Source organism: Calliphora vicina, chromosome 1, assembly GCF_958450345.1.
Source record: "Calliphora vicina chromosome 1, idCalVici1.1, whole genome shotgun sequence".
NCBI lineage: Eukaryota > Metazoa > Arthropoda > Insecta > Diptera > Calliphoridae > Calliphora > Calliphora vicina.
Genome location: NC_088780.1, coordinates 103,951,260 through 103,965,768, shown reverse-complemented (window position 1 = coordinate 103,965,768; position 14,509 = coordinate 103,951,260). Strand labels below are relative to the sequence as shown.

Genomic DNA, 14,509 nt, shown 5'->3' with positions numbered 1-14,509 from the left:
TTATATACTAAATTTTATATAAATTTGAAATTACCCGGGATCCCGGGAATTTCCGCCAAAAACAAATTATTAAATTTTAAGAATGTAGAATTCGTTAAAAATCTAAAAAATGTTTTTGATTTTAAAATGTAATTGGATATAAATAAAAAAAACCTATAAAAATTAATATAAAGAGATAAACTGACTCGATTTTTAATTTTGGTTATATACACACCTGTCACCATTTCCAATTGTATCGTAATGGCTTCAATTTCCATTAGATTTTGTTCTACCTTCGTTAGATTCCAATTAATTCTGTTAATTCGCAATAAATAAATATTTTTTTTTTTAATTTTGAATTGGCATTGTTTTGCTTATTAAATCAGAAATTAAGTAAAGATGTTAATTAAAACTTGAAGAAAACCCAATAATATTAAACAAAATTCAATTTCACGGAAAGTTGTTTATTCCAAAAATTGTCGTTTTACTCTTTGTGAAAAAGCAAAATACTAAAATAATTCCACTTTCGAACTGAATAGAGTTCTGTGACAGCCCTGAAAATTCGCGAGTTTTTGGAATAATTTGAATAATGAACTTGTTTTTGGTCTATTTGGGTTAATTTATTTTTATTGTTGTATGCATTTGTTTTGGAGCTTTAAGCATCTTTTAGAGAAAGTCAAGTCCAAAAAACATCATATAAAACTAAGGAAAATAATTCGGGATTTGGGGATTGAAAATTTTGCTGAATTCCCGGGATTTCACGTCCCGGAAATTAACGTGAAAAACTAATTACAATGAAGATCCATCTAGAGTTTGGTCGCCTTAACAGCCTGTTTACCTCCCATGTTTTGTGATACAATATTAAACACGTCATAATGATCATTAAAATCATTCATGTACAAGACAAAATATTGATTTTTTTTTTTAATAAAAATGCATTTTCTATAAAAAAATCTCTATGGAAATTGTTACAGTGTATTTTAGATATTTCTAATTACAATTTTCTAATTGAGCATGCAAAAATGTATTTGAAAAATTAGTTTTAAATCTATTATTCATCACTACATATGGAATTTAGCTTTTACTACTACACAGTCATGTTAGAGATAAAAAATGTTATTATTCTGTTTTTGAATTTAGACGCATTTTATCCACCATTTTATTGAAAGCTTCCTTATCCCCTTCAACTTTGACCTTGTTCTAGAATAAAATAAAAATAGGCTGCTTAATAAATGTTGTTAAACTTTAAAGAATGTAAATTATTTACGTCCACCATTAGATCATCAAATGTAGTTTGTTTGGAGCCCACCATAAAGAAGTTTTCATCACTTATTGTAACCTCGGCATCAGGTTCAGAACAATTGCCTTCATAGATATTCAGTTCTTTAAAATCAAAAACTAATACACATGAATTAAACACTATTTTTTATATGCTGCTGCATTGTCTTAACATTTGAAAATTAATTTTAAAAAAATACAATTCAATCAATTGTGAATAACTTGGAAATATATTTTATTTAAATCATGTTATAGGAAATGTAATAGGTACACATCATTTCTAACATTTAATTTTATTTATTTTTTCAGTAAATTTGTTACCAGTAAAATACATCATTTTTAATTTTGTTCAAGCCAAAAATACATAACAGAAAATTTTATTAATATGGGACAAAACGAAAAAGTTCACAAGAATTTCGAAATTCGCTTTAGTTTGCTTTTTATATAGTTTCAAAGTTTGTAGTTTTAATAGAGACGTGCAAAATATTTAAAATAAAACTGTTAATAACTGTTAGTAAGATTTTATAATTTTTAATCCGTTGCTCATCAAAACAGGATATATCATTGAAAATCTTCCATTTTCCAAAGAATTTCAATTCCGAATGGGGATTCTTGAGATAATTGCAATTTAGGGATATACATATTTAAAAAAAAAAACTGTATTCCCGTTTTGTGTATATTTTTATAACTAATTTTTCAAATTGTACAAACTTATCGTTATGTATATTAATCCTTAAAAGTTGTTTATTCTAATATAATACTCAAAACAAACACATTTATTAGAAAATTCTATATGAAACTTATTTTTGTTAAATTTTATTTGGATGCCAAAATTTGTAAGAGATTTATGCTCGTTAAAGTGATTTTCGGTAGTGGGCGTTGTATGAGAACTATAAACAATTATGGACCGATCGCCATTAAATTAGTGACTTATTGCTATATGAAACATTTTTCTGTTAAATTTTGTTTGGATAAATGTTAAGAGTTTTATGCTCGTTAAAGTAATTATCGATCCTCTCAAAATTTTTAGGTGTGCTTTATTTGTATATAAAACTTATATGGATATCTATATATACATATCAATCGTTTATGGGAGGTGTATAGGTGAAGTAATGGACCGATTTTAAACAATTTCAATAGGTCGTAGATAATACATGTACCAAATTTTATCGAAATATCTTCGAAATTGACCTGATTCGGATGGACATCGTTAAATAGAATCAGAAAGTGATTCTTAGTCGATCGGTATACTTTAAGGTGGGTGGTAGACTAATATTTTGGGAGTTACATCCATCAGCACAAACGCATATTACTCTCCCCAAAACAATTAGTTCTAGAACGATTCTTTAATAGCAGCCTCGGTATTAGTGATGTTGCAATTACTTCTAAGACCCGTTCTGTAGAACACTATTGTGATTATAAAAAAACGTCTATAGAGTTTTTAAGGAACTAATTATTTGGCACAGTTATCCACTGGTTCTCTACTATTTCTATAAACTACTTATTAATTCCGAAACAACTGTTTGGAACCGTTTTAAATTTATTTTTTTTTTTTTGGAAAATTAAAATATTTCAAAAAATTAAAATTAATGCAAAACTTTGTAAATTTTTTTTTATACACAAATTATTATATAGCTCCATCGCATAATCAGACAAGAGTTTATCTGATATATTACGTGTGCGACCAGTATTTAGCAGAGATCGAAAATAACTCGTCCATATACCAAAAAAACCAAATTGTGATTTATATTTTTGTGATAAAAATAAATCACTGAAAATAACAGTTATAAAATGATTTATGTTTAAATGGTTTGGTATGACCTTTTTTCGTTTTTGTAATGGTTTGGTGTGAGATAAACAATTCATTTGTTCTTGTTCTTAATAACTGTTACTTTCTCTTTTATTTTCATACAATAACATATTGTTAGTAATTTTTAACAAATTATGGAAATAATATATATTATATCATATGATAAGCATGAAGTAATGAAGTCTGAGTAACAGAATTTGGAGAATTTTTTTAAATTGTTATTAATCTTTTGATAACGTTGATTTGCATCAAATGCATTTTTGCGATTTATTTTTACGAAAAAAATAAATTATAAATCACTCATCCAGATTGTTTGTGTTTGTTTCTTTTCTGTTTCTCTCAACCCCAAACCTAAAATATTCTCTAATAAATCGCTCTCTCAGTGATATATCACAAAAAATTATTTTTAAATTGCTGCGAATGAGAATTTACCATTAAAATGAAAGTGAAGCCGTTATTTTCGGTCTCTGGTATTTAGTTACATATCCTTTGTTGTCTAGAATGGCCTGTAATCGTATACATTTGTATTTTATTGAAGGCAAAATGGACAAAGTCTATCTCAACATTTTCAAACAAAATTTCAAGTAAATCGCGAAAAATTTTAGAATATCCTTATTTTAAAATACCCTTGCTTAAAGGATATAATTTAAATTTATTGTCTTTGTTACTTCGAAAAACGGGTGTTAAAGATATACTCAGAAAATTAAAGTCCCTGTAATTTAAATATATAAGACTAAGTTAAAAATCGGACAACTAATTACAAAGAAATACTAAAAATATATTTGAAGTTTTTTGATTATTTTTCGAAATATTAGGAAATTATCAGCCATACAATGGCTTATTTATAATTGAGGAACATCTTTAGAAAATAAAAGATAACTTTTTTGAGATATCCTTTGTTAACGAATAATTTTTTGGTTAAATATTCTGTGTTCAATAGAAAGGGATTTTTAGAAAAATATTTTGAAATTAAGAGAAATCATGAGACCAATATTGTAAAAATTTTATAAACGGTTAAAAGTTACATACAATTGAGCTATTTTACAATTTTTACTTTGAACCTCGATAAAAGACAAACCAAAACCAAAGAATTTTACATATCTGAGTAACTTTATATTTTTTAGAATTGTATGAATTATACGAATAAGTTTTATTTCAACTTTGATATGTAATAATTTCACAAATCTATAATTTTAAGTTATGAACTATTATGACAAGAGATTGAATTGCTAATATTTATGTTTCATATTTTGTTTAAAAGTAGTTTTGGCCCACTGTACCTACCCACACTTTTAATTAGTTGTCCCTCGGAATCGGTAAAATGAAATTGAAATATATTCATTACCGTACGTTTAGCAGGATCAGATTCGCTTAACTTATTACGTATTTTTTCAATAATTTGATCGCTTTGCATTTTGTCGTTAGTTAAATCGTAGAAAAATATAAAATAAATAATCGTTTTAAATTGTGTTGTATCTCTGTGTGCTGTCGATAAATGACTGAAGATTTAATTTCATCCAACAATCAATGTGGACAATAATCCATTGGATGATCATATACTACATCTTAACAAACATACATACAATATCTATTGTTATCAATTAAATAGTAAAAGTAAAGAACATACGTACGTAATTTTTTCTTTTTATTTGGTTTTACTTTAAGCAGAGTATTTTTAGATGCTGCTATTTGTATTTTGCATAATTATTAATTAAATCCAATTTGTTGTAAGATTTTACGTAGGTTCACTTTACATTTTCTTTCTATATATATTGCTATGGGAATTATACAGACAGACGTCATTAAAGAGTTGCAGTCATAGTTAAGAGGGCAGATAAAAATGTCTTATAATAAATAATAAAATATTTTTTATTATTACCTAAAGTTTGCTTATGGTTTCCATAATTTTAATAGACCGTCTTCACTGTAGGTGGCCAATAAATTTTGATGAGGATGATGTGATAAACCAATTACATCTTTTTCGTGTACCTAAAAATGAAAAATTAAAAAATTTATATTGAAAATATTAAAGTTAATTTGTCGCAAAACAAGCAGACAACTTACATTCAATGTTCTTTCCAATTTGCCCGATGATACTGAGAAACAGTACAGCACTTGATCCTCGCCGGCACAATAAATAAATTCTCCTCTTGGTGATAGTGTGGCTGCTATGAAGGCACCACCTTCTCTTTTACCAGAACTGAATGATCTCACAATTTGACCAGCCATATTCATAATTACCACGGTATTTGAACGATTGCAGACAATAAAATGTTCGGGATTTTTTGGTAAAATAAGCACAGTATTAACAGCCAATTCATTACCTAATGGTTTGTATGTGGACAGGCATTCGGTAGTTTTTAAGGACCACACCTTAACGGTACCATCGGACGAAGCACTTAAAATACTATGACCATCTGGTGTGAAAGTAACTTCATTAACAAATGAGGTGTGTCCTTTAAATTCCTTCAGCATTTTGCCAGACTTCAAACCATGCAAATGTATAGTATGATCAAACGAGGCACTCAATACTTGACTGTTATCTCGTGCAAATTGTAGACATGTTATACCTTTTGTATGAGCTTTATCGAATTTTCTTAAACACTGTCCCGTCATAATACGCCAAACTTTAATTTGTCCATCCTGGGAGCCAGATGCCACCATTTCAGAATCTCGAGAAAACGCTAATGCCAATACAGCCTGTTCCATCATCATGAATTGATCTTGAGCTTGATATTTTAAATCCTTTCTGATTTTGCCTGTGGTAAAATTCCAGACTTCTAGGAAACCATCGACACTGCCGGTTATTAAATATTGGCCATCTGGTGAGAATTGTGCACATTCCACATGAGATTTTTGTCCAAATTTGATTTGACGATACATTTGTGTCGGATACATTTCCTCTTCCTGATCTTTCATGGCAGCTTTACCGCGGAACAAATCAATGGTGGTGCCGGGTGGTAAAAGACCCTGATGCTGTTGCCATTTTAGAGCTTGTCCGAGTAGAGCCAACAGACGTGACGAGGGTACAACATGTACTTCGCCACTTAATTCTTGAGCTATAATAGCACGGCGTTTTTCTTTGCTGCTGCTTTCGGGATATGCCTCTCTGGGGTCGAAATATGCTCGCTGTAACATATTTTCTGGAAATATAGTGATGGTATTCACATCAGTAAAAATTTGTGCTAAACTTATGCATTGAAATGTTGTCGGGAACAAAATATGTATGAATACGGTTAATATTTCGAAGTATTACAAAACTGATGACAATCTATAAAACCCCATCACGCCCACGAAGGTGGGACGTAAATATTTGAACAATTTCGTGAAAAATGCAGATCAGAAATATAAAGCCATATGATACCCTAGACCGAGATGATTATAAACAGTTTTCTTTTAAAATGTATATGGGAGCTAAGACTAATTATGGACCAATAGCCAGAAAATTACGTGACATTGCAGGTCTTGTGTGTATATGAAACTTATTTATGTTGAATTTTATTTGAATATCAAAATTTTTAAGAGATTTATGATACTAAAAGTGATTTTCGGAAGTAGGTTTTATGTGGAGCTATGACTTATGACTTATTTGTGCTGAATTTCTTTTGGATATCTACATAAATAAGGTATTTATGAGAGCTTAACTATTTTCAGATAGGGCAATCGTAATGGGGCTATGTGAAATAATGAACAGACTCTAACTAATCGATGTGATCCAGAGGCACTACTAAAACACAAGTCTTACAATTGCAAAATCTTAAAGTATTATAAATCTTACCCAAGTGTATATATCGCTCGGGTTCATGTTGTTTTAACATTATCATAGGATCTGTCTGTCTCAGAAGCGAACGTGCTGCACCCAACTCCCTCAATTCAATTAATTCCAAAACAATTTGTTCATACAAATTCAATAGCTTTTTATCCGGCAGCTTAAGACTTTGTGTCACTTTCAACACCGTATCCCAATGTCCATTTGTTATGTCCTGCACAAAACCATCCACACTGTCGACAGTATTTAAAGAAACTCCCGTTTCTTCTTGCAATGTTTGTAAAGTCTTATACAAATTTGATTCCTTAAGATACTGTTGGATCAGGCGGATAACGCTAAAAACGAGAATGAACAAAATGTTTACACTGGTTTAATTATGATAAAGTTTTATAAAATTCTTACTCAGCCGATTCGATTTCAATAGACATATTGATTAATTATAGGGTTTAATTTATTAATATAATAATTGTATTTATGATTTTATTTATAATTTTACAAAAAAAAATAATTTTCAAGAGCTCTCGCTAGCTTTGTTTGTACTTAAAAATCCCATATGTTTACAATTAGCAACAGAGTTGTATTCTAAAAATTCAATATTATTATTAATAGTCACCCTGTTCTTAATGTTCGTTAACATTGTGCTGTGCGCGTACAAAATCACAAGTAATTGAAAACTTTTAATCACAAATCAGGCGAACAAATCATTGCGTGTTGATTTGTCTGTTGAAGGCACGATATGGGCTGGATAGAAAGATATAAATATTCTCTGTTGATCAAAAATGTTTGGTATAGAAATTGTCCAAAATTCTTTAATCGCTTCTGCCATTGACCAGCTAACTCCAGTTCACCCCTTCCGTAATGGCCCTTTTGGCTTCTTCATCCTCTGTATGATGGAATATAATGAAAATTGATCTTTTAAAATAATAGCAGTCTCGTGTATCAGTTTATGAATCCGAGTACAAGTTATTTTCCCACGGTTTTAACAGACCTAATAGTACTCACTGTTGCTATTGGCGAGTATCGCTATTATTCGATATTTCATTCTAGCTTCTAGTTAACAATGCAGATGTCATAGTCAAAATTAGAAAAGGTAAATTGTAAAATTCCTTAGAGTTAGATTCTGGATGATAAGCGGCACAGTCCACCTATCCATCGTTAATAAAACCAAAATTAAATTACATACTATTAAAAATAAAGTAAGTTATTTCCTAGCGATTTACAAAACATTTAGCTGGTTTCGATAAAAGGAAGTTACCATCATTGGACATATGTTTTCGTTAAATTACAGAGCTGTATACTTTATAATAAAGTATTTATTAACAGCACTTTGTTAACAGTAGATATGGGGTGTTACATGAAAAATGCTAAATTAAAATAAATTTATTTATTGTCCATGTTGTGGAAAATGCTGCGTTTTCAAATCGCTTAAGGTTTGAAAAACGCATTTCACCATTTTCTGAAAACTATTGCTATTGATTTCCGTATACACTAGAGGTTTGAAAACGCCAAATTTCTAGCGTTTTCGTTTGTCAGAACACCTGTTTGGCGTTTTCAAATCTTTTCAAATAAAAGCAGTGTCAACGCAAATTTTAAGCGATATGCGCTATATAGGGTGTGTTCGTAAATATAGTAAATTTTATTCATCACTGATGTACCGATCTGCAATCTTTTGCAACAGTAAACAAAATGAGGCATTGTTTACAAAAATTTGCGGCATCACATTTGCATTATAAGACGTTTGACATAAAGCAATAATGGCAAATAAGCTTTTTATAGTGCCAAACTTTAAATTTGCTGCAGTGATGCAACGTAACTACATTTACGAGCGTACTCATATTTATATCAAATAGTGTTTTATCTCTGGAGTAAGTCGAAATGAACAAAAATATTTTGTCCCATAACTCTACACATATAAATTCTAATGAATAAGCATAAATTAAAATTTCTATGAAAAATTTACAAAATATATGTACATACTTTCAATGTCAACTAAAAATCTACTGGTAATAATAATCATGGATATGGATTGTTAAAAAAATAACTTCCAAAATCAGCTAGAAACAAATAATTGTATTAATTTAACTAGTTTATTACACATTTCACTTATGTTTCTTTTTTATAACATTTTTAGGAATTTACAAATATGTATGCAAGTTATTTAATATGCAGCTTAATTTTTTATACAATAGAACACGCATTCATATGATGTTACATTACAATAAGAATATATAATTTATTTTTTTATAAACAAAAACAAAAAAGTCCAAAAAATAGAAATGGAATAGTTGTAAGTAAGGAAAGGTATATAACAATTTTATAATTAAGAACAAAAAATACCAAGAAAGACCCCAATTCTTTCTAGCAATGTATTTTTTTAATGAACAAATAATACTTAAAACTTATAATAAACTAATAATATTTGTTGCTGTTTTTGTTGGTATATATTAATATAGATGATGTCTTAAAAAGTTTATAGATTTATGATGTTTTTTTTAGGAAATTCACAAGAATTTAGATTTTGTATATTTTGTTCAAAAATAAAGAAAAGAAAAACGAACAGAAATATTTGTGGCGGAGATGTTGAAATTAAGTTCCTAAAGCCACTATTTGAACAGAAAAAATAATAATTCATTTAAAAAATTTAATTATCTTTCTTCATTCTAGTAGAGGTCATGCGATAGATAATGGAATCGCGACCGGGATCCATGGAACCGATGGCGTAGCAAATGGCCAATAGAGCAAAAGCAAAGACAACCATGAACCATAAGATGATGTTGAAAATGACGGGATAATCTTGATTGTAGTATTCGGCTAAATTGTAGAGATTCTAAAAAAATATTTATTAGTTGTTAGTCCATTATAAAGTTTTTGATAAAAATCTGTTAACTTACTAAAGCATTTAGTGGAGCCACTTCGCGCTTGCTACGATTGTTAGAGTCAGCCTTATTAACAACGACCACAACTAAGGCTTCATTGTTGCTGGATTTTTGGGCAGCTGTGTTCAAATGTTTAACAGCAGTAGAGAAAAGATCTAATGCTTCTTTGACAGCGTCCGAGTTTTCACCATGAGCCTTAGCAACGGCATCAACAAACAAATGAATGGCAACGTAATTGCATGACTTCTCCATGTTAACTAAGTTATCAGCAACAGCATTTAAAAATGCAACACTTTTCAAAAATTGTTTGTCGGCAGTATGGAGATCTCCATTTAAGTACTTTGTATTTGCGACAGCAGGAATTTCAACGTCTCCGATAGTGTTTTTGAAACTTAATTCACCCTCTTCAACATTTTCGAAACTAATATCACAAATCGGCTCATTATCGGCTTCCAATTGAGCGCTAACACCATTCAAGGATTGTTCAACACCATTACCTTGAACTGGATAAGTTTTACCAGCAGCAGAAACTTTACTGTGTTCAACACCATCCAAGCTTACGGCAATGACGCCCTTGGGTAAATTGAATGGATCTACAATATTCAAACCCGACCACTGACTGTCTCCAGCTACGGCATTTCCCAAAGATGCGTACAAAACATCACCAATGTCACGACTTTGTAGGGGCTCAGTACCCTTGAAAGACAAAGATTTGGGTGTGCTTAAAACGGTGAATTCACCAGTGGCTTTAACTGGAACAAAAAAAAAGAATTTATTATATAAATAAAATAACAGTCATTATCAAGTTTTTTCGTGTTTTTTTTTTCTTTTCTTTTCTTGGAGCATCCCCTTTCCATTATGCACATGACACATACACACATTCAGCTGACTTCTACAAAATCAATAACACTTCATGCATTTCATGTTTTTAAATTCTATAGCAATATTACAACATTTGGGATGCACTTTTAATAATTTCTTATGAATTTTAACAATTTAACATCGATTCTGGTGAAATTTTAATTATTTTTATTAATTTTACTTACTTGCCACTACGCACAAAGAGAAAATTAGAAAATTTCGCAGCATTTTTGTTCGTCCGATGAAAATTGATCATATGACAAACGGGGAGACGACAGTGTAGATTTTTTCACTGTTAATAACAGAGTTGTATTTCTTTGTGGGGCTGTTGTCACATGACAAATGTCAGTTGTCAACAGCCTGAAGTGTGTTTAGTAGTTAAACTATGATTTTTAGGAGTTGGTTACAGATAATTGAAAAAAATCGTTACAATAAAATTTAACATGATGGAAATTTGTGATTACAAATGATAGTAACTCGTTTTGCAAAAAACTAATGGATTTGCCTTAAATCGGCATTATATATCATGACATAAATGCAAAAACAAATCCACAAAATTTTCAAATGAAGAATTGGCACCACCAAACTGAATTAAGTGTAAAACGGTGCCGATTTTTGTTCTGTTAGTATTTATATGACATCTGCAACATTTAAAAATTACATAAACGCGTTAGGGCGAATATATTTTTATTTATGTAGTAAATAAAAACTTGTTCATGAAATTTGTTTTTGTAATTTCTTATTTGTATGACTACTTTTATTTATTTCGTGATTTTTCTGCTTAATTTATCTTTTTTAACATTATTACTTTTGTTCTTTTAAGGTTTTGAAAATTAAAAATACTATTTAAAAAAATAAAAAAAAATTGGTTTATATATTTCTGAAACATATGTGAGACACTACATGTTAATTAAAACAACCCTAAAAATCGCGTCATTGACAGCATTTGTTATTGTTTTGATAAAAAAAAAGTAAACAAAAAAATCTTGGTAAATCTAGTCATGGATTCTTTGGAAAAAATAAGTGATTTATTAAAATCCTGTCTTCTACCAGAACTTCAACTTGATCTGGACAGCATTCCCATTGAAAGAGAACATTTTAAAACATATCACGATGGTTTGAAAATACAATTACCACTATTGTACGATTGGATACAACAGCAGCCAAATAATTTAGTATGGAATGATGAAGCAACTGAAATAACCAAACAGGAGGTAGTGTAAAACAAGAATTTATAGAATTATAAATACAAATTACATGAACACTTTTTTGTCCATAACAGATACAAGCTTGTCTAATTGTGCTCCTGTGTGAAATCAGTTTTCCTAATTCAATTTTTCAATTAAATCAAACAGAATTGATTTTGAATGCCGAAAGAATTTTAGAAAACACGCGTGAATTGTCAAAAGAGGTAGAGGAATTGATAATTAAATATTATGAGGAGAAATTACATAAAGATAAATGGAAAAGACAATTGGGAGCTGTTCATGGTTTTGTGAAATATTTAGAGGTGGGTGGATGGCTTTATGAAAAAATATAATTATTAATATTGTTATCTTCCTATTTCTTTATACAAGTTTCGATTTTACCATGCTCAGGACCGCAAAAAATGTATAAGCCAAAAATTCCTTACATTTTGCTTATCAGTAGCTTTAAATATCAGATCCTGCTATGAGACCCATTATAAAACCTTAAGTACATCAATATTTTTAATTATGCTGAATAGAGGGGTGAATATTACTAATTATTGTGCATACATCATAACATAATTTGGTTTTTTAACTTCAGGCTAATGATGATATTATTTCCATGAATATACATGGTGTTATTTATGATGCTGTCTTCAAAGATATTCATATTATGGATGCAATACATTTTATTGTTAAACAATGGAATTGTTTAATAAAATGTTTGGACTTTTACAAAAATTTCGATAGTTTTACGGTAAGTACAAATAAAATGTGGAGTATAAATTATTGTTTTGATTTTTACGCTTTTTTTTGGAATACAGTGGAACTATTTAGATGATATGATGGAAGTGTTATTACGTAATATATCACTAGCCCCAGATAGTGCAACCTCCATGTGTCTTCTTAAGTTTGTAAATAAATTAATTGTATATTTTACAATAAATCACAAAGAATTTGAGGAATTTTTTGATAAAGATTTAACGCAAGTGGAAAATTTTAATGAATATCGTTCATTAAGCAGCACAAATACCAGTTATACTTGTTATAGATGGGCTAAAAGTATATTACAAATGTTTATCATAGAATCACACAAATTAATGCAAACAACAGAAAACGCCAAGCAACTTCTACAGGTATTTGTATGCATTTACTCATATATTCATACACAATTTTTAAATTTATCAAATGTTTATAAAGCAATTTTTGTATACACATTTTTTGGGGATAAAATACTTTTTTATTATATAAAACTAATATATTTTCTGTTTCAGGAAATGCATAAAATCTATATAATGGCAATATTACCCATAAGGTTATCTATAATAGAACCTCATTTAGTAATATTCTTGAAGAAATTCATGGCTGTATTAATGGAAACGATTAAAGTACATAAACATCAAAACGACATAGTGCCGGTGAGTAAAATTACTATTTATATGGATATTTACATATTTAACACAATATTCTAGGTCATTACTTCATTACTGGAAACTTTTTATTTTCATCTACAAAATTCGGATGACTCCAAGGAACTAAACAAATTTAAACAAAATATTTATGGACTATTAAAAAGTGAAGTTTTCGAAAAGTACACAACAATATAAAAGACAAACTTCTGAAATATTAATGTATGTATTAAAAATTAAATGAAGAAAATAAAATATTTGAATACCAAAATATAACATGTTTGTAAATTATTCAATCCTATTGTCATTATTCGGTTAAAAATTAATTTCTTATATTTTGGACATGTTCTTGTATGGTTGGTTCTTCGTTTTCAAATTCTCGACTATTTTTTGGAACAACATTACGTGCAGTAACAGCCACATGCTCCTCATCTTCATAGCAAGTATATAAGTTGTTAATATTTAGATTTTCATTAACAGCTGGCTTTAGATCACAATCTAAATTTTTAGTATTTTGTGAGTGAAAATTTAATTATATTGCTCTTTTTTATTAAATACCTTTTTCATCGTTACCTGCAGCTTTATTCAATGCACTAAGGTTTTCAGCTACTGACTCTACTATATTGAAATTAAATGATTGTTTTTCTTCTTCAATTTCTGCCTTTAAAAGTAACATTTCTTCCTGTAATTTTTTGCGCTTTTCTTCCAATTCCAATAGTTTAGTTTGTTCATTTTCCAATGTTTTGCATAGTTCTAGAAAAGTAATGTTTGCTTTTTCTACTAGCGAATGTTGTTTATCATACACAGTCGTGGCGGCGCCAGTCATTGTTGTTTGTTGTAGTTCACCATTTATAGAAACTTGATCATCACAAGCACAAAGTTTGGTGTCATTTGCATCAGTTTGTAGATTTTTGGACATGATTTTTGTTGAAATGCTTCAAAATATATTGAATTTTTAAAAATATATTTTCGAACAATTGATTTGTTCAGAAAACGAATGGATTTTGTTGACAAAAACTTCTCAGAATTTTGGATCAAAAATTGTTAGGAAATAATTAATGCCTACCTTACCATAGAGAATAGACATAGAGCGGAAACTCTCCTGTTAAAGACCTAACTCAGTTGTCAGAAACCTTTTGTTTGAGTTTTTTTTCTAGTTTCCGCTATATGTTTCTCTATGGGCATTACTATGTATTAGACCAATATTATACAAATTGTATAAGCCGTTAAGAACATAGAGAAACATAGAGCGGAAACTAGGAAAAAAACTCAAACAAAAAAATTGTTCAAAATAATCACACATAAGAGTGTTGTTTTTGTTTTCACATAGTTTTTTCTAC

General features: G+C 29.3%; 5 protein-coding genes across 7 annotated transcripts; 1 reads left to right on the top strand and 4 right to left on the bottom strand.

Annotated features, from left to right (window-relative positions):
- Positions 1 to 932: 932 nt before the first annotated feature.
- Positions 933 to 4,579, bottom strand: euc (eucalyptus). Of its 2 annotated transcripts, none has more exons than XM_065504830.1 (3): positions 4,352 to 4,579; positions 1,247 to 1,362; positions 933 to 1,179 (listed from the first exon to the last, which is right to left on the bottom strand). In XM_065504830.1, exons 1-3 carry the CDS (start codon positions 4,479 to 4,481, stop codon positions 1,099 to 1,101), a joined length of 327 nt encoding a protein of 108 aa, XP_065360902.1. In that variant the 5' UTR covers positions 4,482 to 4,579; the 3' UTR covers positions 933 to 1,098. The 2 variants fall into 2 exon arrangements, with proteins under 2 accessions (XP_065360902.1, XP_065360892.1); XM_065504820.1 differs by having other exon boundaries at positions 1,247 to 1,377; positions 4,352 to 4,572.
- Positions 4,580 to 4,788: 209 nt separating this feature from the next.
- Positions 4,789 to 7,372, bottom strand: Smu1 (Smu1 spliceosomal factor). Its single transcript, XM_065515355.1, has 4 exons — positions 7,239 to 7,372; positions 6,846 to 7,171; positions 5,132 to 6,210; positions 4,789 to 5,056 (listed from the first exon to the last, which is right to left on the bottom strand). The coding sequence occupies exons 1-4, from the start codon at positions 7,262 to 7,264 to the stop codon at positions 4,958 to 4,960; spliced, it is 1,530 nt and encodes a 509-aa protein (XP_065371427.1). The 5' UTR covers positions 7,265 to 7,372; the 3' UTR covers positions 4,789 to 4,957.
- Positions 7,373 to 8,904: 1,532 nt separating this feature from the next.
- On the bottom strand, positions 8,905 to 10,905 carry ATP6AP2 (ATPase H(+)-transporting accessory protein 2). The gene is made up of 3 exons (XM_065515354.1): positions 10,759 to 10,905; positions 9,728 to 10,464; positions 8,905 to 9,663 (listed from the first exon to the last, which is right to left on the bottom strand). Exons 1-3 carry the CDS (start codon positions 10,799 to 10,801, stop codon positions 9,478 to 9,480), a joined length of 966 nt encoding a protein of 321 aa, XP_065371426.1. The 5' UTR covers positions 10,802 to 10,905; the 3' UTR covers positions 8,905 to 9,477.
- Positions 10,906 to 11,535: 630 nt separating this feature from the next.
- On the top strand, positions 11,536 to 13,445 carry LOC135954594 (uncharacterized). The gene is made up of 7 exons (XM_065504789.1): positions 11,536 to 11,787; positions 11,856 to 12,083; positions 12,151 to 12,303; positions 12,362 to 12,517; positions 12,585 to 12,896; positions 13,035 to 13,178; positions 13,233 to 13,445. Exons 1-7 carry the CDS (start codon positions 11,575 to 11,577, stop codon positions 13,365 to 13,367), a joined length of 1,341 nt encoding a protein of 446 aa, XP_065360861.1. The 5' UTR covers positions 11,536 to 11,574; the 3' UTR covers positions 13,368 to 13,445.
- On the bottom strand, positions 13,413 to 14,196 carry LOC135954604 (uncharacterized). 2 transcript variants are annotated; one of them, XM_065504801.1, is made up of 2 exons: positions 13,728 to 14,196; positions 13,413 to 13,667 (listed from the first exon to the last, which is right to left on the bottom strand). In XM_065504801.1, exons 1-2 carry the CDS (start codon positions 14,086 to 14,088, stop codon positions 13,492 to 13,494), a joined length of 537 nt encoding a protein of 178 aa, XP_065360873.1. In that variant the 5' UTR covers positions 14,089 to 14,196; the 3' UTR covers positions 13,413 to 13,491. The 2 variants fall into 2 exon arrangements, with proteins under 2 accessions (XP_065360873.1, XP_065360881.1); XM_065504809.1 differs by having other exon boundaries at positions 13,743 to 14,196.
- Positions 14,197 to 14,509: the final 313 nt, after the last annotated feature.